Source organism: Oreochromis niloticus, linkage group LG22 (genome assembly GCF_001858045.2).
Source record: "Oreochromis niloticus isolate F11D_XX linkage group LG22, O_niloticus_UMD_NMBU, whole genome shotgun sequence".
In the NCBI taxonomy this organism is placed as follows: Eukaryota; Metazoa; Chordata; class Actinopteri; order Cichliformes; family Cichlidae; genus Oreochromis; species Oreochromis niloticus.
The window spans coordinates 21,841,865-21,868,296 of NC_031985.2; the positions used below are offsets into that span (position 1 = coordinate 21,841,865).

At 41.9% G+C, this 26,432-nt stretch overlaps 3 protein-coding genes across 5 annotated transcripts; 2 read left to right on the forward strand and 1 right to left on the reverse strand.

The window, feature by feature from the left end:
* The first annotated feature begins 4 nt into the window (after positions 1-4).
* Positions 5-7,696, forward strand: LOC100701272 (ras-related protein Rab-5A). 2 transcript variants are annotated; one of them, XM_003444059.5, is made up of 6 exons: positions 5-199; positions 3,378-3,595; positions 3,821-3,972; positions 4,088-4,210; positions 4,701-4,794; positions 5,228-7,696. In XM_003444059.5, exons 2-6 carry the CDS (start codon positions 3,430-3,432, stop codon positions 5,341-5,343), a joined length of 651 nt encoding a protein of 216 aa, XP_003444107.1. In that variant the 5' UTR covers positions 5-199; positions 3,378-3,429; the 3' UTR covers positions 5,344-7,696. The 2 variants fall into 2 exon arrangements, with proteins under 2 accessions (XP_003444107.1, XP_005478611.1); XM_005478554.4 differs by having other exon boundaries at positions 7-199; positions 3,375-3,595.
* Positions 7,697-8,043: 347 nt separating this feature from the next.
* On the forward strand, positions 8,044-17,388 carry kat2b (K(lysine) acetyltransferase 2B). Its single transcript, XM_003444058.3, has 18 exons — positions 8,044-8,736; positions 9,599-9,725; positions 9,820-9,965; positions 10,057-10,143; positions 10,245-10,426; positions 10,518-10,709; positions 10,877-10,980; positions 11,106-11,231; positions 12,065-12,198; positions 13,149-13,357; positions 13,450-13,576; positions 13,676-13,786; positions 13,899-14,042; positions 14,145-14,259; positions 15,232-15,262; positions 15,465-15,528; positions 15,618-15,702; positions 15,929-17,388. Exons 1-18 carry the CDS (start codon positions 8,536-8,538, stop codon positions 16,120-16,122), a joined length of 2,379 nt encoding a protein of 792 aa, XP_003444106.1. The 5' UTR covers positions 8,044-8,535; the 3' UTR covers positions 16,123-17,388.
* A 235-nt stretch (positions 17,389-17,623) lies between these two features.
* On the reverse strand, positions 17,624-21,835 carry sgo1 (shugoshin 1). Of its 2 annotated transcripts, none has more exons than XM_005478555.4 (10): positions 21,670-21,835; positions 21,354-21,508; positions 20,595-20,803; positions 20,400-20,443; positions 20,245-20,306; positions 19,156-20,025; positions 18,896-19,027; positions 18,620-18,790; positions 18,208-18,322; positions 17,624-18,116 (listed from the first exon to the last, which is right to left on the reverse strand). In XM_005478555.4, the coding sequence occupies exons 2-10, from the start codon at positions 21,496-21,498 to the stop codon at positions 17,957-17,959; spliced, it is 1,908 nt and encodes a 635-aa protein (XP_005478612.1). In that variant the 5' UTR covers positions 21,499-21,508; positions 21,670-21,835; the 3' UTR covers positions 17,624-17,956. The 2 variants fall into 2 exon arrangements, with proteins under 2 accessions (XP_005478612.1, XP_003444192.1); XM_003444144.5 differs by having other exon boundaries at positions 18,208-18,391.
* Between the last annotated feature and the right edge of the window lie 4,597 nt (positions 21,836-26,432).

Here is a 26,432-nt window from a genome sequence, read left to right on the forward strand (position 1 = left end):
GCACGGGGAGCGGAAGAGCTTGTTTGTGTTTTGGTTCTAAGGGGAAGTTGCGAGAAGAAAGAAAGGAGGAGACGTGACAGGATTGTTGAAATTATTTTCTCGGTCCCCCCTCCCCTGACACCAGCTCATCACACTGTCCCAGGTTCTGTGTGCGAACTGCAGCGGTGCTATTTAAAGTTGTACATCGCCTGGCTCTCAGGTAAAGTACTTGTCACGAATCGACGAGTTGTGGTTTGCAGCTGGCTCGGTGACATGACGCCGCCGTTTGTTTAGTTGTCATCGGTGACTTCGTTAGTTAGCTGTGTCGCTAGCTAAGTGCAGCTGATGTCGATGGTGTTTGGTGGCACAGGGGATGCAGAAATGCGGGCCTTTGTCCTGTCGAGTCCGCTTGTTCTCTTGTATACCAGTAGCAAATGGCTAATAATGTCTGGTATAGCAGGTAGCATGGCAGGCTTACAGTGACTTTGCTAATAGGTGGACTGGGTTCAGTGGGTCTAATGCTAACAGTGACAGCAAGCTAACGTTAGTGTTTGTTAATTGAGGGGCTCAGCTATTCCCCTTGAATCAACATTAGCTAAACGGCACAGGCAATCAGGGTTTCAATTCGAAAGAAAAAAAAAACTATGGCGTTAGTTTTGTGCAGATAGCTGTCGTGTTGTTTTTATGTCCTTACAGCAGTTCGGAGACTAATGACACCAGACAGCTAGGAATGCTAAGCTTTGCTAACAAGCTAGAGAACAAAAACACTTTGGGGAAAATGGCGGCCCCCTCTAACATCAAAACAGACCGATAGCCACTGCTAACACCGAGCAAGTGTGTTCATAGTCAACTAACGAGGGTTAAAGCCAAATATGCGCGTCGCAGTCATGCAATGCGCAGCGTTTGCTGACAGTCCGTGTCATGAGTGTGGGTAAATACGGTCACTGTTCTCATTCCAGTTCCTGGAGCATGTTTGTTTTCTTGCTGCGCGTCTTCAAGACTTCGTCTCAAGGATGAGTCGATTGAGATAAGGTTGAAATGTTTTGGCATGACCTCGCCGGTCAATTTATTGACTCGTTTCCCCAAAGCTCTTTATTTGAAATACACCCAGAAATCTGGTGGCTAAGGTAAAGGAAATCTTTACCTTATATGAATGCCTTCAGACTTTAGTGTTGCGACACAAGTAAGAACGGTTTGCCACAGATGTGGGTTAGTGACGCACAGGTTCATAATGTGTGTGAAAAAAAAAGTAAATGTTATTTATAGAGCTCATTTTGAAATGACTGGAGTTGTCCACAAGTGCTGTACAGGCACACTCATTTTGTAATCCAAGTCTCAAGAACAATTACAAACATGGAGCTTGCATAAACAGGGAACATAATAAAATATAATATTTAAGAAAAGAAATCAGAAAACAACTATGTTCTACCAATGCTAAACAGTCAAGTAAAACAGTAGTAGAAAACATTTACAGTGTGTTTGACCAAACCCTGGGGGACCTGAGGCTAGACTAAAAGCAGCTAAAACAGATATGTCATTAGAGCTCATCTAAAATGATCAGTTGTTGAACCAGTCCCCATGAGCCTAGGGGCAATAACCGCAAAGTCCTAGCTGACTGTAGTTTTTAGGCAAGAAGGGGACACTGAAAGAAGAAGTTAGGATGATGATGTCAGGGATTTGGAGGCAAAAATATGGTTACTTTATAGACTGACTTGCCTGTTTTTGCAATTTTGTTCAGAGTACATTTATAGCTTTATCCTCTCAGTTATCTTGCAGTTTATAAGAACATTATAAGCACGTGTTAACTCTTAACTTATATAATTAAGTAGCACTTTTCTACTTGGAGCAGTCTCAGCTACTACTACTCGTTCATCCAATCACACATAAATGCATACAAGTGCTTTTTTTCTTTACCTAAGCACCTTTTCTATCATTTGCACACACTCTAATTCACAATGGAGGCATTGCAGGCAACTCAGGGTTCAGTGCTTTCCCCAAGGATACTTCAGCATGAATACTGGAGTATCCGGGGAATCTATCCCACAACCTTTCAAGCCACAGCCACTGAAATGTGTCGTATGCTATTATGTACAGCTACCTTACAGTATAATATAATTCAGTACAACATCTTCATAAACTGCCATTGAGCCTACAGCCACCACAGATTAATGCCTCTCCTCAACAGAGTGTGACTTGTGTGGTTAACAAAGGTTGCTTTGTGCTTTATTGCACTGCACCATATATGTGAGTTTGATGCGAGGCGAAAGGCCAGTTTTTGGTCAGGCACAAGATTCCACTAAATTCACCCTGTAAGGTCAGACATAAGCCGTGATTATGTCCTTACAACAGCCGTCTGTGTTTTTTTAGAAATTCTGAGCTGTTCATTCCCAAATAAGTTAGTAAGCACTGCATGCACACATGGTATGCATGCATGCATGCAATGGTTCTCGCAGTTGTACCACACTTGAGTAATCTGGGTGGGTCTTTCCCCGGCTCTCTTTTGAGTTTGCCACGAATCACTGTTGTAGTTCATGACAAGGCTTCCTTTTCCTGGTGTTACTGTAAGTTACATTCATGAAGAAGTGTCCTAAATTTGGCCTGTCGAAAGTCGCACATGCATTCAGAACAGGCCTTTGTATGTTTGAAATGCTTGCAAGTTATTTTTACTGACTTGAAATGTTCACAGAATAATTCATTTATTAGCCTTATAAAATTACATTTACAGCCATAATTTGCAGATAAAAAAGATAGCTAATTGATACAGGCTATCATTTTCTATGCACTGTGTATGAATTATATTGGAATATATTTGAATTTATTGATCACATAAATATCTTCATGTTGCCTAAACTGCAGTGTGAAAACCACCTGTTTCTTTGAAACACTCTGTGTGGGAAATCCTTCTTAATTCATAACAAATTGAAGTGATACCAGTGGGTGAATGCTTGACTTTGATGTATGAAAGTATGAGTGAGAGATCTATCAGTTTTTTCTATGTAGTCTGCTCTGATGAACTTTCATTGGCCTTTATATCCCAGTCAAAATGTCAAAAGATTACCAAATTTAGTTACTTTTTTCTAGTAGCCTATTCATTAGTCTGATTCTAGTTTTCATAAGAGTTGTAATTTTAATAATGATTTTCAGAGGAAGCTGATCTTATAATTATACATTTGTTGCATGATTTCAATATATGAGTAATGCTCATTTGTCTTAAATGTCCGACTGTCATCTATACAAAAGTAACTGTTCCATTCTTGTTATGACTTGTTAAACTGCATTGGAAGGGAAAAGCATATTAGCAGAGGTTTTGTTACATTTGTTTGAAATTACAAATCTCTTAGAGTTTAATATCTTTTTTTACTCTGTGAACATGTTTGTTTTCGTGCTTCCTGCAGCAGAAGTCCCGACAGTGAGGTTCAGCACACAGGATACCTGGGATCTGACTAGGTCATGGCCAATCGAGGAGGAGCTACGAGACCCAATGGACCAAATGCAGGGAATAAGATCTGTCAGTTTAAGCTGGTGCTGTTGGGGGAATCGGCTGTGGGGAAGTCCAGCTTAGTGCTTCGCTTCGTCAAGGGCCAGTTCCATGAATTCCAGGAAAGCACAATAGGAGGTAAGGTCATGTCATCAAATCAGGATGTTTCTGACAACCTGACAGTTCTGTTTTTTTTGTTTTGTTTGTTTGTTTTCCTGAGAAGTCCCCATTCAGAATTTAGAAGACTGATGCTTTTGTGTTGACACATTCACAGCTCTGTTGTTTATATGACCTCGTAAAGATATAGTTTTGGTGTCGTTAATGATCACGCATAAAATGACTCATCTCTTCCTGTCTCCACAGCGGCTTTCCTAACCCAAACAGTGTGTCTTGATGACACAACAGTGAAATTTGAAATCTGGGACACTGCAGGCCAGGAGCGTTACCACAGTTTGGCACCAATGTATTACAGAGGAGCACAAGCTGCCATTGTGGTCTACGACATCACAAACGAGGCACGTTCATCCTTGACTAAGACCCAGGCCTTCCAGAGCACTTGTAGAGCAAGTTAAAACATGAAAGTAGCATTAGATGTTGACAAGTGGTACCGTGTCTTCATTTGTTTTTCAGGAGTCCTTTGCACGGGCCAAGAACTGGGTGAAGGAGCTACAACGACAAGCTAGCCCTAATATAGTCATCGCTCTGTCAGGAAACAAAGCTGATCTGGCCAACAAAAGAGCTGTGGACTTCCAGGTCAGTCTAGACAAACCTTAGACTGTGTCTTAGGCTTTGATTATTTTACAATTTTTATTTATTAATTAATTTATTTTTAATCTAATATCTCTGTGACCTTTCTGTGTGGAGTTTGTATGTTCTTCCTGTGTCTGCGTGGTTTATCTCCGGGTACTCCAGCCTCCTCCCACAGTCCAAGCACATGTAGTTAGTACAGTTATTTAATTGGTGATTCTAAATCGCTCATGGGTGTGAATATGAGTGTGAATGGCTGTCTGTACCTCTCTGTTAGCCCTGCGACAGGCTGGCGACCCGTCTCCAGCCCTACCGCAAAGTGGAGTTGGATGAGGGGAGGAAAATAGGTGGATGGCTGAATGATCACATTCGAAGCGGACGCTGCATTCTAGAGCCACGACTTCCATTTTTAATTATCCTCTAATTGTGTTTCTCCTATGCCTGAAGAAATGTGTGTTGGAGAATGTTTTGAAAATTGTTTACATTGTGTCAACAGGACGCCCAGTCCTACGCAGATGACAACAGCTTACTTTTCATGGAGACATCGGCCAAAACGTCTATGAATGTGAATGAGATATTTATGGCCATTGGTGGGTAACTTTTAGGATTCAATTTGTAGATATTTGTTTTTCTGCACATTTCTGTTATTCAGAGTTAGAACTGTTGCCTCATAGCAAGAAGGTCATGGCTTCAAGCCCAGTTTAGGGCTCCTTCTGTGTGGAATTTGCATGTTTTCTGCTTGCCTGAGCTTTCTACTGTAGCTCCAGTTTTCTTCTACTGAAAAACACACAAGGTTTACGACGCCGCTGTTAGGCTTGGACAATCACAAATTCCTAAAGGGTTTCAGTTCCTGCTTTAAATACGAGTTAAAAATTAACTGGAGGACAAGGTCAAACTAGTATGATTGATGTTTTTTTGTTTTTTTTTGTTAATGTATTTTTTTTTTTTTTAATCATTTGTAGCTTCTCTTTCCTGAAAATTGTTTTATTATATGTTTGTTTTTTTGTTTTTGATTTCTTCCAGCAAAGAGATTGCCAAAAAATGAGCCTCAGCCTGCAGGAGCAAACACTGGGCGCAGCCGGGGAGTGGACCTGACAGAAGCTGCCCAGCCAGCCAAGGCTCCATGCTGCAGTAACTAACATGAAGAACACCCTCCTCCCTACCAACCTGTATGGCAGTAACTAATGTGGTCAATGCCCCAAATGCCACTGCAGTTACTAATGCAATGTGTCATCTACTCTCTGAAACAAGAAAATATGCCCTCCGCTCGCCACCCCACCCATCCACTTTTAACAAATTCATTGCCATCACACTGATCTTTCTTTGCAGCTCTGCCTCTTTTCCTCCACTATGGTTCTGCTGCTACCCGGGGAAGCCTCCTAACCACTTTGTCTTACTTTCTGCCATCGAGCTTGTTACATCTATCGTATTATTGATAGATCAGTGATAGCAGATATTAGAAACATTAGAGCACCCTTCCTCGCATTGTCATCATCTTTACAGCGTGTAGACACGAGTTTCATCTGGAGGAAGTGATCACTTCTCTTTTCTGGGATAGCTTAAGTCTTTAATATTGCATTTCTAATACCAGTCTTCTGTTTTTGTTCAATTTTTTATAACTTTGTTGATTATTGTTTACTGTAATTTTGTCAAACTTGTGGATGCAAATGCTAGCATATTTAGACGGCCTAAAAGTTAAAAAGAGTTACACATTTAATCTGCAGTAGAGCAGAAAAAGTTGGTTGGAGGAGTGTGTTCTTGTTAGTCTCAGAAAGAGGAAAGGTGGAGGGCGCAGAGAGAAACTGTAGGTTCTGTCTCTCTTGTTGTTTCTAGGGCCCTTTATCTCGTAGCTGGGGGAAAAAAAAGAAGAGTTGGTCCTTATAACCCCACTCCCTCCATTAAACCCAACGTAGCACTAGTGCATAGCTTCTCACACCACCTTGTCTCCATTCTGGGCCCGTGCCTGCTCATAGCTGTCCTTCGTGGCATTGTGCAATGTTTCACAGTATTTACTCTGTGAGTTGAGTTGTCTGCAAGGGCCAGTGCTGCGCAGCAAATCCCCTTGTGTCTACAAACACAGCGCAGAGGCCTCTACGGTACACGTCAGTGTCACCACCTGCCCACCTCATGATGTGTCCGTCCATAAACCTTGTGTAGACCACCCTTTTGTTGTCATACTGCGGTCTCTTGGGTTTCTGCTTTTCAACGATTTATTCTTGTGCGAATACTTTTTCCATTGTGTCAATGTTGCTCGACTGCTGGGTTTGCACTGGGGGGTAAATCGAAGGTGATAGCAGTGAGTGGGGAGTTGCAATATGTAAAGTTGCTTCTTAATTAATATCGGAATCATAAATGTTTGACATCTTCTCTCGATTAGAAAGTGCTTTAGACACGGCGGTGTGTCATTCTGTACAAAGCCCGGCCCGGGTTTGCTGTCTGGTGACAGATCACATCCTTCGACTTATTCACACGCATTTATCCGTGTGTTTTGTTGTTTTGGGGGTTTTTTTTGAACACACATTTGCACAATTAAACACACACACGCCACTGACTTGTCGTCCCCCTCCCAACCTTCCCCTATTCCCTGTGAGACCTAAACATCACTGTACATGAACACACACACTGTCTGTTACACATCATCCACACCTTTGTCAAGCACACACTCTGTCCCACCGACACACAACCCCCCTTATTGTTACACACACGCACGCACACACACACACACACACACACGCACATAGAGTACTTTTAGTAAATAACTCTTTTTACAGGTCTGTCTTACTCATGCCTTGCACTAATGATGCTCATGAATATATCTTGTCATGATTTCAGCCAGTGTGATATATAAATATATATATATAAATATATAAATATAAATATATAAATAATATACTGTAAATAAGGTGTTGCAGTGTAGTCTACCTTTTTTCAATTTACCAATGACAGGACTAATGCTTGCTAGGGAGTTGTCTAGATAATCATAAAAAAGTGTACAGTTAGCAGGAAGGAGAAAAAAAACAGCTACAATCTGGGTTTGGAGTTTTGTTGCTGTTCCTTTTTTTTCTTTGTCTTTTTTTTTTTTTTTTTTTTTTTTACACATATAAATGGTTAAATTATAATCAGTGGTGGTCTTTATAAATGTATCTAGTGTTTATTAACAACAACAAAAAAATGAAATTGCATTTATTTAGCCATCTGTCTTGTACATTTATGTCATAAAAAATATATCCAAACGTTTTTTTTTTTTTGTTTGTTTGTTTTTAATATTATCTCTTTACTTTACACTTCTCCATTTTTTTTTTTTCTTGTCTATGCCTTGTCCAGAACTATTCCTCCTCCTACTCCTCCCTGTAAGTAGACGTGAGCTTTCAGAGGCACAGGTTGTAAAACTCCAGAGGAGTCGGACACCACGCTGCACAGTTTTTGAGCTTTCCTCCGTCTGTCCTCCTACATCTCGGTAACATTGTGACGATAATTGTAGGAACAGTAAAACAACTATCAGCTGGCACGATGGCGGTTTATGAATAGATGATTTAACACATAATAGGGATGCAAATTGTAATTTTTTTTGTTTTGTTTTGTTTTTGCAGTGAACACTTATTTGCAGCCGGAAACATTTAAATGCAAGCATTTTACAGTACTGTTATGTAATGACCAAATAAATACTGAAATAAATTTGATCATTTATTATTGTAATCAGGCGGTGTGTATGTGTGCGTGCCTTTATTTCCTCTGGACCTCAATAGCTTTTTTTTTTTTTTTTTAAACTTTTTACGTCTACCACTCTATATATCTGTTTGTTTTGTCCTCTGGAGGTTATGACCTACACCTTTACTTGCCTCATACTCATCATGAAACTGATGAAAGCTTCTAATCATCATCAATCCTGAACTTTAACCTTTTTTTTGTTGTTGTTGTTTGGGTGAGCATCCTTAAGACATTTCCATATGTTTACTGATATAATGTGAAAATATTTTTAAGGGTCTATAAATATATTTCTAAATAGTGTTGCTATTCATTTCAGTAATTTTTCAGTATAGTCTTGAAAGTCGCCTGTGCCTGACTGAAGGTATGCATCCACTTTTTTTCCCTCCCACCATGTTTGACCTTGAAATTTTGCTATAAATGGTTGCATTTTGTGACCTCTCCTCTTTGAATTGTTGTGGAGTTGGCCTATCCCATGAAGGTCCCCTAGCGGAGGAAAATGGGCCTACAGCGAGAAATTGAAAATAAGGATGAGCGCCATGTCTGATCCTCCGTTTGTGGAATAGAGCGGACGGCGCAGCGAATATTCCCCGGGCTGGCGGTCCCTTCGGGTTTCGGTGGGAATCATGGCCGACAGCGCTGGGATTCAGCAAGGTTCGCCGGCCATCGGAGCCGCGGGCCTGGTTCCGGCCGCTCCTGGAGCCGGAGGCACGGAGGGCTCCGGCGCCGCTAGAGGATCCGCACGTATCGCCGTGAAGAAGGCACAACTACGCTCCTCGCCTCGGCCCAAGAAACTGGAAAAACTCGGAGTATATTCATCCTGCAAAGTATGCCACATCTGCAAAAGCAGGGCTTTGAAGCGGGGTAGTTTTCGGGGCTCATACTTAAAGTGTGGTGCATTTCCTGGGCTTGGTTGCAATAGTTTTCAAAATGCAAGCGCAGCAAAGGAAGCCATTGCCGCACTTGAGTTTCTTTTTTTTCTTTTGCATGCATGAACCACTTACTGAAGAGGTAATACTAAAAAAAAAAAAAATCTTGACACGTTAAGTGTTTTGGAGGTTTTTTTTACATCTGGACTTTTCAGCAGGGGCCTTGCAGCTGCAGCCTGTTACAGTGTTACTGTTTCTGTCAAGGTGGGGGGTTGGTGAACGTAAACATTGGCTTGACGCTGGTTTTGGGAGTAGCTGGCTGTGTGCACAAGGTCTGGATACGCGTGTGTGTGGTCGTGCACGGTCTCGTGTTTCCACTGGAAATTTCACAGCGTCCCCGTGCAGTCCGTCATAGCAGGGGGGGTAAACAGAGAGGAGTTTATTGGGCTTATGCAGCGTATGATCCGCAGAGAGGGACGGGGTCTTTGTTTTGACAGGGTGACAGCTGCTGGCGGGGGCGGAGTTTGTTGTTGTTTCAGGGCGCATGCTCAGAACAGCACCTTCAGCTGATCGTGTTCCCGCCCCCTGTTACTGTAGACAGTCGGGCATAACTTCTCTTGTTTGACCTGAGAGAGCCTGGAAAAGCTGCAGTTTGCTTTTAAGATATTTATGGAATAAAAAAGCAAAGCTTAACAAGTTGAATGGTTCTCCTTAATTGTTCAGTATAATCTGCCCCCATTTATTGCTCACTTGCTGCTTTTAATGTAAATACTGTCGTGTTTGTGCCTGCTTGTACTAATTTAACCTCTATTTATTGCAGGCTGAAGGAGCCTGTAAGTGTAATGGCTGGAAAAGTCAGAATCCCCCTCCTACACCTCCTCAAACAGAGCAGCAGTCCAACGCAGTCAACCTCCAGGAGCCCTGTCGGAGCTGCTCTCACACTTTGGGTAAGTGGGCATGCCCACCAGAGAAGCTGCATCAGAAAATAATACCAAGAAGGGTAAGCTAGATGAATTTCATTGGCTTATTTCTTCTTTCCAGGTGATCATGTGACCCATCTAGAAAATGTTTCAGAGGAGGAAATGAACAGGCTTCTTGGTATTGTTCTGGATGTGGAGTATCTGTACACGTGCATTCACAAAGAGGAGGATGCTGACACTAAACAAGTCTACTTTTCCCTCTTCAAAGTAATTTTACTGCTTTACACTCCGTTTGAAGCAAGGTACAGTTTTCAGATCTCGCTCACTTTAAACAAACGCCATCTTTTTCCGTTGTCAGCTGCTGAGGAAATCCATCCTGCAGATGGGTAAACCAATGTTAGAAGCACAGGAGAGTCCGCCGTTTGAAAAGCCCAGCATCGAGCAGGTAGAGAAACAAGTCTCCACTGCACAGACTCTTTCATCCTCTGATCTTTATCTTAATTTTGATGTATTTGTTCTTTCTTTTACTCCACGTTTTCAAAATAGGGGGTGAACAATTTTGTCCAGTACAAATTCAGCCACCTGCCATCTAAAGAACGCCAAACCATTATGGAGCTGGCTAAGATGTTTCTCAACCAGATCAACTACTGGCAGTTGGAAACGCCCTCTCAAAGACGCCAAAGGGTGCCCAACGATGACGCAGCTGGATACAAAGTCAACTACACTAGGTAGCAGAGTAGACAGATAATCTTGTGCCTGCCTTTCCTGCACCAGTACAGTTACAAGCTGTAAGATAATTATGGGATATGCTTGTTCCAGATGGCTCTGCTACTGCAATGTGCCTCAGTTCTGTGACAGCCTGCCCCGCTACGAGACCACTCAGATCTTCGGGCGGACGCTTTTGCGTTCTGTCTTCACTGTGATGAGGAAACAGCTGCTGGAGCAGGCCAGACAGGAGAAGGACAAGCTCCCTCCTGAGAAACGCACACTCATTCTTACACACTTTCCCAAGTAAGAGATACAGAAGGCTCACATGCAGTTAGCCACACAGGCCTTCAAGTAGCTACACTCTGGGATGTGCTTCACATCCTCAGTATGAAACCAGACTGTAGCCACTTATGTAAAGTTGACTGCTTGTTTTAATATAGTTAAGTAGTTGTTGTGATTTCTCTGCTCAGGTTCTTGTCAATGCTGGAGGAGGAAGTTTACAGTCATAACTCTCCAATCTGGAGCCAAGACTTCTTGGCAGGGGCAGCAGGAGGGCAGATTCCTATCCACACAGGTGACACGCCCTCCCACGCACCTTCACCGAAACGCCTCTCAAGATGACACTTGTTTTGTTTTTTTTTAAGAAAAGGTTAAAGCCTATGACTGAATAAATTCAATTCCCTCTGTGTCTTTTTGTAGTTATAAGTGCTGCTTCAGTGGCCAGGCCGCTGTACTACAGCACCAGTCCCGTGTCAGTAGACCCGTCCACCTGCGGCAGTGTCAGTCCTGCCAGGAAGGCAGCTTCTGTACTGGAACCAAACCCAGGTATTGCTGACAAACCTGTTATTACTCATGAGGTTTCAGTTAAGCCAACTTATTGCGTAACAGTGCAACAACAAAAAGTGTGGACCTGAGTGAAGTCAGCCTTGTTTTCCACATTTAAAAGTAGAATAGAATAGAACAGAATAGAATAGAACAATCCTTTAATTGTCCCACAAGGGGAAATTTGGTTGTAACAGCAGCCAGAAAGTGCAACGGTTCCTACTTTACAGCGAGATTACTCAAGTCAGCCGTCCTTTAAGATAGTTTCTAGTTTTGGAGATTCTTATGCTTTTAATGTAACGCTGTTTTAAGTGCTGCCTCTAAGATCTGTCATCACATGAAGGTGAAGTAAACCCCAGAGCTGCTTCTAACAAACAAGTACATATAGGTTCAAAATGAAGACTGAGGATAGGAGACTTCAAATGTCCGTCACTTGTTTACCAACCATACCAACAGTACCATATCACCCCAACAGAGCACTTTGCTCTCAGACTGCAGGTTAACTTGTGGTTCCTAGGATATGTAAAAGTAGAATGGGAGGCAGAGGCTTCAGCTTTCACACATCTCATTCTGTAGAACCAGTTTCCAGGATTTCTGTCTCCTGCTTTCTTCTTTTTCCCTCTAACACCAGTCACAACAGATGGCTGCCTCTCCCACAGCCTGGTTCTGTTGGAGCTTTCTTCCTGTTAAAAGGGAGTTTTTCTATCCCACTGTTGCCAAGTGCTTGCTCAGAGGGGGTCGTCTGATTGTTGGGGTTTTTTCTCTAATATTGTTTTTACCTTACAACATAAAGCACCTTGAGTAATGAGAGCTTTCCTCTGTGTACACTCCCCCAGCTGGAGAAAAGCGTAAACCCTCTGAGCCCCTTCCCCATGAGGAAAACAAGAGACCCAGGGTGGTTGGTGACATCCCCATGGACCTTATCAATGAAGTCATGGCGACTATCACTGATCCTGCTGCCATTCCAGAGGTAACCCATTATTGTTTAGTCACAGCATGGAGTCCAATTAGTTGGAAGTGAATTTAATCTTCATATGAAAAGTAGTAATTTGGGCTAAAATTCTATAATTTCTATAATTATAGCCCACCTATAAGCTGTTTGTCAGAAACTGTATCAGAGTGCTCGTGAGGCCTGATGATTTCCACTTCCTCTTCATGTATAACGCTCTCTGTTATGTTATCTTTGCCATGTTGAAAACTTAATCGCGAGCTTCATATGATTTCTGAAGCAATCACTACGGCGCGGTGTCATGTATGAGTGGGATAATATAACGGCCCTTTTTACAGCTTCTCCTGCTGTTGCTGTATGTGACAAAAAGTAAAAGTGATAAGACACCTTCAGGGTAAACCAGTGCATATCGCTCCAGCTTCTGATACACAGCCGTTTTCTTGAAACCTTTCTGTCAGTCAAGATGCCTCACATCTGTAAATCAAGTGAAGACAAACTAAAATGGCCCGTGCTCTCTTCTTCAGTTGTTTTGGGGGTTACTCCTAGTATATTTTGAAACTGGCATCACCTGCAATGCTTTTCATTTTGACTCAAGTCTTGGATTTTTAAGAGAAATAAGAAGGCACTGCAGATTTGCAAAGGGCAGTTATGTAATCTTCACAGATACCATCCAGACCCGAAGCCTCTATCAGATTTTCCAGGCTGACACTTTATAACAAGAGTAAAAAGAATTAAAGTCATTAGATAATTGTAAATCTTCTCATCCTTCCAGCCTAATCATTTTCCTGTCAGTGTCAGATCTCATGGTAATTGGTCTTGATCTCCTTCCAAGCTGCCATAATGTGTCTGTATAGCACTTCATTTATTTTTTTAGTCGTAGGTTAATTGTCCCTGCACAAAATGTTCAAGTCCTCTGCACATCACAGCAAATTTTGGACCGTGATTTATTTGATACCTTCCTGTCTGTGCAGACCAGCCTGCTATCAGCTCACTCTGCACGTGACGAAGCCGCCCGCCTGGAGGAGCGCAGGGGCGTGATTGAATTCCACGTCATTGGGAACTCCCTAAACCAGAAGCCCAACAAGAGGATTTTGATGTGGCTCGTCGGCCTTCAGAACGTGTTCTCCCATCAGCTTCCCCGCATGCCCAAGGAGTACATCACGCGGCTGGTGTTCGATCCGTGAGTGTAACTCTGCCTCATCGTCACACCTTAAGTTCAGAAGTGCTATAGAAGCAGATTCCCTCTGTAAAATTCATCTTTTCTTCTGGCAGGAAACACAAAACGCTGTCCCTGATCAAGGACGGGAGAGTGATCGGAGGGATCTGCTTCCGGATGTTTCCATCGCAAGGCTTCACAGAGATTGTCTTCTGTGCCGTCACCTCCAACGAACAGGTCAAGGTGAGAGCGCGCCCAGCTTTATTTCTCAGCTTGGTGGGTATTCAGTGATATCTGGATGGCTGGCTCTAACCCTTTCCTGGCCTGACTGTGTGGTTGCAGGGTTATGGAACACATTTGATGAACCACCTGAAAGAATATCACATAAAGCATGAAATCCTCAATTTTCTCACTTATGCTGATGAATACGCCATTGGGTACTTTAAGAAACAGGTAACATGGTTCTTCTTGGACTGTGATAGATATTTACAATAATATAATAAATAGAGGCAGAACTGCTAGCGCGTGGCAGCTCCAGGATAAATTATTACTTCCTCCTTATCAGGGTTTCTCAAAAGACATAAAGGTTCCCAAGTCCAAGTATGTGGGCTACATCAAGGATTATGAAGGAGCCACACTCATGGGCTGTGAGCTCAACCCCAGCATCCCCTACACCGAGTTCTCTGTCATCATCAAGAAGCAGAAAGAGGTGTGTGGGTGACTTTTAAATCAACTCTTTAACATTTTATTGGTCTGAATGCTTCTTTCTGTCCCCTCAACTAAGATTTTTTTTCTCATTTGTTGCCTTCAGATAATCAAGAAGCTGATTGAGAGGAAACAGGCTCAGATCAGAAAAGTCTATCCAGGGCTGTCCTGTTTTAAGGATGGAGTCCGGCAGATTCCCATTGAGAGCATTCCTGGCATACGTATGTTATTCTTTTTCAGTGTTGGGTAACCTTGGCCTTTAAAAGTAGCTTGTTACATTACAAGATTATTGCCATTAAAAAGTAATGATTGCCATTACAGCATTAAATGCTGATGAAAGTAGGCCACTTACCACATACATCCTGTGCAATTAAGCTGTCCAACTTTTTGGTTATATTATCTACTGGGTTTTTATGGGCTTTGTCGTACATCTACCTCTATAATCACCACCAACTTTGTTAATTTCCTCGAAGCGACAGGTTAAGCAGAACTGAAAGCTAATTAATCAAATACTTTTGGGATTTAAAATCTGTTCTCTACGAAATCTGGATGGGTGGTTATTTTCTGTATGTACGGCTACCAGCCAAGGACTAGAGCAGGTTGCACGTGAATGCAAGAATTATGATGAATTTTTTGAATTTGTTTTGTGGCAACAAGACAAGCAGTAATTGCAATGTCACTACTTTATATCCACGTCCATCTTTTAAGCTATTGTCACACAAGAAAAACAGTGGTTGGAGACTGTAGGGCAACCAAAATTATTGCACTCAGCTCGCTATGTGGCTGCCTTTGAAGTGGTTGCTTTGAAGAAAGGAACCAGATATTAAACCACTTCCAGTCAGCTGCCATCTCTATAGAAACATTGGTGTGTCAGGACAGTGAGAAATCCGCAATAAGACTGAGTCAGCATCATGTCTGCTATTGCAGAGACTGACTGCAAGTTGTTTAGAGTCTGTTTTATAAAATTAGATGGGAATTCATTGCAGATGTTTGCCAGGTTTAGAGTGCCACACGCGCAACCTCTGCGCAACTATTTAGTCGTCCAACTACTTACAAAAACATTCTGCGCAATCATTCACCCAGCAGCATTTTTTGTGGTTACACAGAAGTTGCTGACCTATTTTTCCTCTAGTGACTAGAGAATGACTCCATTGTGGTGTATGAGTTTAATATTAGTTTATTTATATCAACAGGTGAAACTGGCTGGAAGCCTGTGGGCAAAGGGTAAGTTGCTCCGCTAATGATTTGGCTAATGTATTCACATCTTATATTGGATCATTTTTATCAATGATACAGTCAGACATTGTCTCTGGTCTTCATTTATGATAAAAATTTGCAGGCAATAATAACACGCATGCACATCTGGAAATAGCACTTAGCTAGCCTCAGTTTTATATCGTTCTTTCTACCATTTTTCACTCTTCAGGAAAGAACTGAAAGACCCCGATCAACTGTACAGCACTCTGAAAACCATCCTCCAACATGTGAAGGTGAGGGATAGACACGTGTAATGTGGTCTACATCTGACACACACGTACACAGACAAAGTTTTCTTAAAGCACTGCTTTATGTGTTTTAGAGTCACCAGAATGCCTGGCCTTTCATGGAGCCTGTGAAAAAAACAGAAGCACCTGGGTACTACCAAGTCATACGCTTCCCCATGGGTACGTGTGTTAACAAGTTGTGTATTACTAATTGTCTGCACTAGTCATTGCATAGTTGTACATTGTTTTGCAGTACGACAGCAGATCATTTCTAATTAAAGTCCACATCTTTTACTGTTGTTATTCAGCTGGCATTAAAGCATGAACTAAGTGGGGTTTATTTGTTAAATGCCATGCTCATTCAGCCACTGAGAGGTATCATAATTGAAATTTCACATTTTTACAGACCTCAAGACAATGAGTGAGCGTCTAAAGAGCCGGTACTACACGACACGGAAGCTTTTTATGGCCGACATGCAGCGAATTTTCACAAACTGTCGTGAATACAACCCTCCAGAGAGCGAGTACTACAAGTGTGCCAACCTACTGGAGAAGTTCTTCTACACTAAGATAAAAGAGGCGGGCCTAATCGAGAAGTAAACGAGAGGAAGAGATTTGTCTTCACCTCAACAAGGATGAGGGTGTCCTGGGACAATGAACTGTTGTTTTAGGCAATGCAAAAGACAAGCAAAGCAAAGGACACGACTACTGATTCTGGAGTAGATAGGTTTCAGAAACATATCTTAATGTAAAAGGTGCAAACGGGTCTTGGATGAACACTTTTGTAATGTTTGATGCTTGCTGGCCTACACCATAAATCAGTAGCTTAGACTACCCTGAAAGATGGGTCATGAGGGGAAGGCCTCATTTAAGAACTGCAAGACTGTTTCCGTTTCCAGACAAAAGCATTGTAGTTTTTGTATTTGACCATGTGTCTCAGAGGCCCATGGAAAGAAAAGAAGAGCAGTAGTAAAACATTAAACAGGGCAGGTGTTGTTTGTGTGCTGAAAGCACTGTATTATGACAGCTGATCAGAGATTAACCACCCATCTTACTTAATCTTTGTTTTCATACTGCCTTTTCTGTCTGCCTCCTCCTCTCAGTTGACTCAGGTAGAGATGTCATGAGGAATTGCCGCATGCGCGGTGGATTAGTGTTACCTGTGAGGAAAGGGACTGAGAGTCCACGTTTTCCTGTCTGTAAAACTCTACTCTTGTGAGCACGCATGATGTTAATGAAGTCAAAGTTTGTCTGTGAAGAGTTCGTCCTGCCAAAAGAGGAATACATACTTTAAATTTGTACAGATTTTAATGCACTTATACCCCACTGTACATTTTAAATGTGTATATAACATATATTTTCTTTCCCAGAACTGAAAAAGGACAAAAAAAACCCCCAATCTTTTGCTTTTATCATGCCACATAGGGCAATTTGACTATCGAAATGCACTTTTATTTTTCCAAGTATTAGTTAACATGAATGAGAGAATCTCCTTTCCTTCAGAATTTGTTTTACATAGAAATTACACTGCTGACTAAGGACTAATTTAATTATCTAGAGTATATTCTTATTTATGTGCTGTAATTTAGAAGAATGATACTTAAGGCAAGTTATTAATTTATTATTTCTTATTTTTGTCCGGCAGATGGAGATTGATAACTTTATACTTTGGAGATAAACGAAAAGATTGTGCAATACTATGTACTTTTACTGTTTTGTAAAAAAGGTGTTTGTACTTTTCAAGCTTTAGAAAAAAAATACCTTTTGTAATGTCTGGAGAGAGAATTTCATGCTCTTTCTACAGTTGGTTTTAATGACATAGCATTAGCCTATTTTATAGACTGAATAAAACAGAAGTGAGGCTAATTGCGTGTGTGCACTTTTTCCAACACAAAGACCTTGCTAGCCTTAATTGGGTTCAGCTGCAAACACAGCTGAGCTTCTCAGGCCCAACAAAACGAAACAGGGCTTTGATGAGAACCAGACTATAAGTGGTTTGCGTGGCCAGTGTTCATTTGCAACTACACAACACTGAAATTAATGTCCAGACCTGATCGAGTTGAGCCCAAACTTGGTGTGTTCAGATATTAACCTGTCATAATGATGTGTAAACGCTTATATGAAGTTTATTATCATACAGTAGAAGAAAATTAAGCAGAATTACAAACATAAACTTCTTAAAGAATTCATAATAAACAATTTAAAATGTTAAAATGCAAAATTTAAACAATTTAAAATTGGCAAATGGCAAAATGAGCAAATCTGAGAAGGCTAATACTACATTCACCTAAAGACAGATAACAGAAATGAAAGCTTAAAAGATACATAAACATAAACAAATATATAAAAATTATCACAGTAGTTCTTTATCACAAAGAAATCTCACTGACAGTAATGGGGAAAAAAAACCAACTTCAAAGTCAGGCAACAACTTTCAGCGACACCCAACAAAAGACTCATTGTACTTTTCAAATGGCTGATGCCCACTTCTTGAATTCCTTGGTTTCTGCACAGACCTCCTGCCAGACTTCTGCTTGAAAATTGGAGAGCGGAGGAACTGCACGTCTGTGAACTTGTCTCCCCGCCGAAGTTTCCTATTGAGGAGAAATGTTGAGTTTTCTTGCAATAACAAAGAAAATAAAAACACAGTGAACCACGTGCAGTAGAGAGCGGTTGTGAGCTTACGCGTGCAACGAGGGCTCCTTGTAGTTGACCGCCATGGTGCAGCGCCGCTTGCGGATAGGAACGGGGGTGGAGCATCGAGAATCAGACGAGCCTCCACAGGAAAATTTGCGATAGGCTGCAGGGGACAGATTGGTCACATCACATAGACTCAAGCCCCGCCCTGCTGGCCTTACACCAAGCCCACCTGCAGGAATGTGAAGGAAGACGTGAACCGTGAGAAAGAGGAAAAGAAAAAGGAAACAGGAGTTGTGTGAATTCACACGCATACACCAGTGCAACACAACAAAAAGGTGATTCAGCCAGCCCCTTGTGCTCAAAGATGTTGGCAACAAAAGGTTATTTATCAGAAACATTTTAACAGTGATATGCAAACTGGACATGCAGTTTTGGATTGAATCCTGTAACAGCTTACGTTTCTTGCATGATTTGAGCCTCTTTGGAGTTTGGTGGGGTAAAAGCAGTGGAGCTTCACCGGAGGAATCTCCAAAATTGGACAGGACATTGTCTATTCTCATCATCTCAGCTTCAATCAGAGGGCTGACAGGAAGCAAACAATCATTCTCCATTCCCTCCCCACGAGCCTCTGAAGCAGCAGAACACACACACACACACACAACTGTTTAATAACTGTTTCATACTTTTGTTTTTTGTTTAATTATTTTTTTAATGGCACAAATTAAACACCTACCTTGATAATTATCCTGTTCCATCTTTACAGGGTCAGGACTGTTAGAACAGCTAAAATCAGGTGACTGATGGAGGCAACCTGCTGCCTCTTCAGAGCCTGTAGTCTTGGGACTTGCCTCTTCATCTCTGAAGACTACAAAAAACAAAATTCAATAAAATACCAGAAAGTCTTTAATTATCAAATGTTAAAGAAAAATAGAGACCAACAACAAATAAAAGATTAAACAAAAGCTGAGATTAAAAACAAATCTAAATGCTTACCAGTGATCTCTGGTTTAGGAGGGATGTTTTCCGTCTTTCTGACTGCACTGGAGAGCCGGCCTCTACGAGTGGTGATGCCCTTGGTCTTGTTAGGAGAACCTGGTCTCTGTCTGGTCTTGTGAGGAACATAAAGGCTGTCTTCTGATTCAGAAGACGGAGATGAAGAGCTGGATTCACTGTGCTTGGAAATCACAGGTGAAGCTTCAGCCTGGGCCTGTCCTGTTTCTTGAGCCTCCTCACTCAAAGGTGTGATTCGCTGATTGTCCTCAGCCTTGGCCCTGAACGGCGTGACGTGGACGGTTTCTTCACAGTCAAAGTCAAATGTGTCATTAAATCCCAGTGAAGTGTTGAGTTTATTGCCCTGTGCTGGAGGTGCCGTTTTGGCCCGTGTGGCTGATCGGTCCCGACTCTTTGACCTGGTTCTGGGTTTGGTATTCTCCCATGGTTTCTTTAATGGGGCACGCTCTGGTTTGCGACCTCTCTCGGGTTTTCGTGAAACCTGTTCTGGTTTGGAGGACAGCTGCTGCTGTTGCTGGGTCTGCTTCCTGGCGACCTGTTGTCTGCTTTTTTTGGGTGGCACTGGTTCAGGAGTAGAGTGCTGTAACTCCTCAGTGAAACCTGGATCTGCCATCTCTGGTTCTTCTAATTTTTGCATTTGATTGAGATTTTCACTGTCACTGCGAATAGGACTTGGGATCCAAGACCCAAAGCCACCAACCTGACCTTCCTCACCCAGAATCCTCTGTTCTTGCAAACGTTCAGACCTCCTCCTGTTTTTATCTGTACGCTGACGCCGCACTCCTACTGTAGATGGCAAGGTCGTCTGTTTTTCACACTGAAGATCCCCATTCTTGTTAGAGAGCTGAGGATCTATGAAGAAACAAACGAACATGCACACACACACATTAAATAATTTCAATGTCTTGACTGTAAGATTAAGATGGATGCAAATGTCAGAAGAATAAGAATGAGACAATGTTACTATATTAAAAGAAAGACCTCTAATAAATAATATATTTGGTTAATACGTTAACAGTCATGGATAATACCTAACAATAATCTGGGATATTGAAGTATTTTTATGCATACCTGCACAAGCTGGTGAAGATTCACAGATGATGTGGTCCAGTTTCTGGCTGGCCCGCTTTCTCCTGTAATTTAACAGGAAGCAAATCTCAATATTTCACTCAGTTTAAGGCATGTAACATTTTTAATGTAAGTCATTATGAGTTTTAAAACCTTACCTAACTGAATGCATGTTTTGCTTGGCATCAGTAGAAGGTTTAGTCTAAACAAAGCAAATAAAGAATTTATACAATTTATTTTACATTCAAAGTGCAGTGTCTCAAAATAATTCATATGGTCTACTAATAACTTAGGACATTCCTAATTAAAAAAATAAAATAAAATAAAAAAATCTGACAGCTGACAGTGCGTACCTCTGAAGCGCTCGCTGCCAGAGCCTCCTGCTCTTTCAACTTTCTCTTGAGCAGAAGCAGGTGAAGGAAGAGTGCCTGCTGCTCTCTTTTCAGCTGCAGGATCACTGCATTAGCCTGCCTCACTTTCTCTTTTTCAGCCTGCAAGGCCACAGCCAGCGCCTTGTTGTTCATCTGCACACCTATCAGGATGGTGTGCGTGGAGGCACTTCCTGAGAAAAGAAAAATGAAATCCACATTCATACTAATATTGCCAGTAAATGTCAGCGTCATTATCAGAATATCAACACACTGCGGTATGTTGGCTGCTCAGCTGCTGACAAAAAAGCTCTACTGAAGGCCATTAGCACAGCTGTAAACGACATCTTTCAGCCTGGCCACAATCTGTTTGAGTTGCAGCCCTCAGGCAGACACTCATTAAAAACTTGGGTTTAACAGATTCTATTTCTATTACCACAATCAATTTAGATTTGCATTCTGTTTATTTATTATACTTATCTCTCATGCCAGAAAACTTCACCTGCAGATTGGAAATCAGCTGACCCAGGAGCTTTATGTTCCAGCTCCCTTTTTTTAAACAATCTTATAGTGTGTTTCAGTAACTTCATGGATTAGCAAATGCAAGAATGTGGGTTTAACATGGATGCACCAAACCGGAGAGGCATTCCCAATCTCGTTATTTCAATAACAACAAATGTTCTCTATTCAATTAGGTAACTTTGTTGGGGGGTGGGCAGAATTGACAAAAGATTATTTCCTTACCACTTGTTTTGTTTATCATCCTCGACCGGCCTCCGCTGGGGGCTGAGGCACTGGCCAGACGTTTGTTCCTCTTCTCCTTCATTTTCACCTTGATGTCCTCCAGACTTTGCTGGAAGGACTTCTTCTGGGTCCGTTCTCTCACCATGACTCGGGATCTGTTATTACGGCGAAGTTTAGTGTGCAGTTCAAGAGCTTAACGCAGTAGCAAAACAAACGAGGAAGCTAATGTGCGAGCTAGCCGTTAACGTTTGTTAACGCACTTTTTACTAACTGCAGTCTGGCATTGTATTCGAAAGCAGCACCAAATGAAACCTACCGGAATAAATATTTAAATCACCAACACAATCCGTTTATATGATACCACTCGAGCAAAAAACGCATTTAGCGCTTAAAATGAGGAAACAAAATAATCAATTTTTATCGCAGCCTCCGTCCTCCGAGAGTTGCCGTTCGAATTGAGAGCCTCGACTGCTGATTGGTAAGAATTTCAGACGACGTCACTTCCTCTGCATGAAACGGACGTCCGCTAGATGGCACTGATGTATAATAGAAAACAAACCGCGTTTCCTCGCAGAGGAGACATAATTTATTTAGTATTCATTATTCGTCTGCATATTCTGCTCCATTGAGACCAAACAGGAGACTACCGCACACAAGTACAATTATCTAATTATAATCCCTGCCGCTTCAAGCTGTCCCTTTTCACCCATATCATCCCTGTCAGCTGGAAAACAAAGCAAAGAAAAAAAATCATCCACAACTGGGAAATAGAGCCATAGTAAACTTCTGTTTTTTCACAAGTAGGAATTAGATTAAGAGCCATTAAGGATCAGGCTCATTAAGCCAAACTGAGCATTTATAGCCTAATTGACTGCTGAAGATAAGAGCATTCAGAGCTCAGTAGAGTGCTCAGCTGCATGTGGATGGAGCTGATAACTGTTCATCCAAACCCTTCTGGCAAGTAGTGTTTGAGTCATATTCTTTTGAGTTTTTCCTGAAACTGCCGTGGCTTTTTCAGTGTACGATTGTACAGCAGCTAAGAAAGACAGTCAATGATTAGATCAATGTATTTTTTTTTAAATTGAGCTAGTAGGTCTTTTGACAGTCTGTTCCAGTATACAGACTCCTGTCTTTTTCTCTGTGACATGAGGCCTATAATAAGCCTATACCTTTATGCACGCTGTGGCTCTCTCACACACACATAGAGATCTGCCTCTCTCACAGTCACCCTGCACCCATAAGTACCCATCATTAACCTTCCCAGGTTTTGCTCAATAAATGTTCCATAAGTACTGGATTACTTGGTATTACATAGTCATGAGCTGATTTAATTTTCCAAGCCACACAGGGGATGTCTTGCTTGGCATGGGATGGGGAGGAAACCTGGACCTTTCTGGCATTGCACTGCAGCTAATTCATTTGGACCTTCTGCGAGTGAGGAGGATGCCAGCCAAGCAAACCGAGACTACAGAGAAGGTTTGGTAAGGTTTGGGTGTTGTCACTGTCACCCACTAAAAAATAAATGACTTCAGAAAAGGTGCCTCAGCTGTAAAACTGGCACCTGATATTGGACGAGACCATGGATCGTTAACAGTCCTCAATTTAGCTGACTTTTCTCACAAATGTTTCGTTCTTTGTGAATTCTAAGCGGGATTATTTCAACATTACCTGCATGAGGACATGTAGCAATCAAGTTTAATCACAAACAAAATAAATTACACTTATTTTGAGAGAGTGTAGCTGATGCCATTTTAGTGTTGGGGTGGAACTGAGTGAGTGTGTGTAAGCCTTACAGACCTGTGGTGACTCATTGGTGTTTACTTAAAAGGTGTATTATTCTTGCTAAAAGAAAGCAAATGTTACAGCTGTTGCCTCACAGCAGGGGAAATACTGAGTGGTGTTTGTGTGCATGTGTACTTTTTAGTGAGTCTGACTGCATTAAAGAGCAAAAGAAAAAGAGAGAGGAACATATAAAGTCAGACGGATAGACAGCCAGAGGGACTCCGCGGGTTTTAGCTCAGCTTGCTTTAATGGACGAATCCATCACACAGTCTTTTCATGCAGCTCCTCACTACCCGCATGTCAGCTGCCTGGAGAGAAACTTATTATCACAGGTAGAGGAAAAGGGATAGGAGGAAGTGATTAAAATAAAAATAGAGTGAGTGCTGTGGCTGACTGCAAAATTAGGGTACAATAAAGATAATAAAAAGCAAGACGAGACATCAACACACACGAATAGGTTGCCTTTTTTAGTATAACAGTAGCCAGTAGGAGTCTGTCAACCTTTTGTGACGTAATACGGTTATTAAGAGATCATAAACTCATCTCTGTCCACTCAGATCTCTAGCTCCTACATCCGTGTCCAGACATCCTGACTGGCCAATGAAACCATCATCTGCCTCTCTACCAGATGAAAAGTATTAACTCTAATCTGAGAGCTCGCCTCTACCGGGGCCAAAAATACACAGTCCCATTTTTTAATATGGAAAATGTGCTTATGGTGCCATAATCACAATTTATGGTAATGAAATCATAACATAGGTTGTGTAATCAAAGCCTAAAATTAAACTTTGTAGAGGTTTAGTAGAGGTTGTTTTATAGGCCTCAGACTGATCCGATACCGGTGGATGAATGAGTAGGTGGCTTCTTTCTTTCTTTCTTTCTTTCTTTCTTTCTTTCTTTCTTTCTTTCTTTCTTTCTTTCTTTCTTTCTTTCTTTCTTTCTTTCTTTCTTTCTTTCTTTCTTTCTTTCTTTCTTTCTTTCAACAATGCAGAAGGATTCCAGCAGTTTTCCTTCTATGGATGCAAAACCAGCTGCCTGCTGCACTACTAACAAACATAACTGCAGCAGCACTCCTTCACACTCACATCCCATTGAACACAGACGACAGCAGCACCGGGCCCCAGACACACAATCAGCTCTCAGTGGGTTGCACCTTGGCCATTATGCCTTACAGCCTGCTCTTGAACACCCTGCCGAGACATTAACTTCACAGCCAACATCCGTTCCCTTTACTGATCTGCTGCTCCATGCCATACTGCTGCACTGCCTCCACAGGACCAGAAAGCCTTGCAGGGACCTAACATATCCTGTCTGGGGCTGCAACAGCCACAGACGCATCTTAAGCAAGAGGCCAAATTGAAAGCTTTGTCTGAACTTTTAATTTGTGCTCACTAGATTGTCGTGGAGGTATGCTGACCCAGACAGATGGTGCTTATGCTGCAGCTCCCTCTCAGCCCGCTCACCTTTTGTCTGCCCACTCGAGCTGGAGAGACATTGCTCCCACAGGGCAGCTTGCACAGGTCTTGTGGTGTAGGAGTGCCAGCCTTTAGATGTGCAATACTTTGAGTGGATTTAAAGCCCACAGATTGCTGTTAACCACCTGGTCAAATACCATGAGGTCTCTGAACAGGCCTGTCGTAATTCTTTTTTTTATAACAGGTGAAAAAAAGAAAATTCAGATCCCTGAAAATGCATGGCATGTTCAAGTGGGCCAGTCATATCTGTACTGTTACAGGGTCAGTCTTTTAAATAATGTGATCAGTGTGTGTGTGTAAGTATTCCCTGCAACACCCCTAAATCTCTTGTTTTACTCTTGGCACTCCATGATGTCATAGAGAAGGGCAGCTAACAAACCCTCTGAGTGGAGAGGCCACACTCACCTGCTGTTTAAATCTTCTGACTGAGAGGGGCAGCCAATCAGATGAAAACTGTGGCCTTAAAGTGAGAAGAACTTAAAAAGTTTTGTTTCACATAGCAGGTGAATGAGGTGTGTGCATCGAGAGCTTTTACAACACAAATTAGGATGTTTGTTTGTTTTGATCAAAGTTTCTCTGGTTGAATGCAAGAATAGAAATACAGCGCTGGAAACGAGCACAACAGGTCCACTTTCATGTAGACCAGGGGTGTCGAATTCCAGGCCTCGAGGGCCGGTGTCCTGCAGGTTTTAGATATCACCCTAGGTCAACACACCTGAATCAAGTGATCAGTTCATTACCAGGCTTCTGGAGAACTTCAAGACACATTGAGGAGGTAATTTAGCCATTTAAATCAGCTGTGTTGGATCAAGGAAACATCTAAAACCTGCAGGCCTGGAGTTCGACACCTGTGATGTAGACTATGCGGTTGGTTTTGTTACACAAATAAATCCTTGTGTCTCTAAACCTCACTAATTAGCACATTTGTTGGTCTCAGTTGTTTAATGAGTTGCAAAAACTCAAGCGTCAAAACTGCACTTTGTTTAATAGGTGTTGTGTGCAAGGTGTTTTTTTGTTGCCAAGTGAGAAATTTCCCTCCACAGAGTCCTGATAAACATCCACGATAACCCCATAAAATGGTGAATTGTGTGATGGAGTCACAATAAAAGTGCTGGTAGGGAGTTTTTTTGTTACATTTCTTGTACAGAGCTATACTGGCACCTCCATACAGAGATGAGAGTCTTCTTCTATGATTCAAAGGCTATGAAGAAAATCAGTGAATTAACCAAGGTATGCTTCTCTTCTTTCAACAAACTCTGATCTAATACAATAATAAGAAAAACATAAGTATTTTAAGCTTGAATGGTGATTCCTGTCGCTCATACTCATTGTATACACAACCTCCTTTGTTCTTACTTATTTGAACTGAGTTGAAAAGTGTCAAAAGGTTGCGTTCACACGCCAAGAGCTTATTATAGCCTTTTTATGAACGTGAACAGCAAGCAGCCCTCACATGGCATGCATAGCTCTGCATTGTACTTTTGTAGTCGTTCCAGGTAGCACAGAATAAAAAATTCCGTGGATGCCAAGTCAGGCTTTTGTATTGTTGACATATGTTTATGTGCGCACGTGCACCTGCCAGAAAGCTGGTGGAGAAAGTAGACGTGAACATGTGAGATAACCAAAGAAAGATGACAAAAGGTGAAGGAGAAAAGGCAGTGAAGGCTGGCCAGGGAGTGAGCCAGGCAGTTAGGGGGCCAGTGGAGGTCTGAATTCCAATAGCGTGTGGAGAATTGAGCATCCCCCACACAGATGTTCACAGTCATCACCCAGGCAATTTATAATAATAGTAACTGCCTTGACAATGGGAAGAATCAGGAAG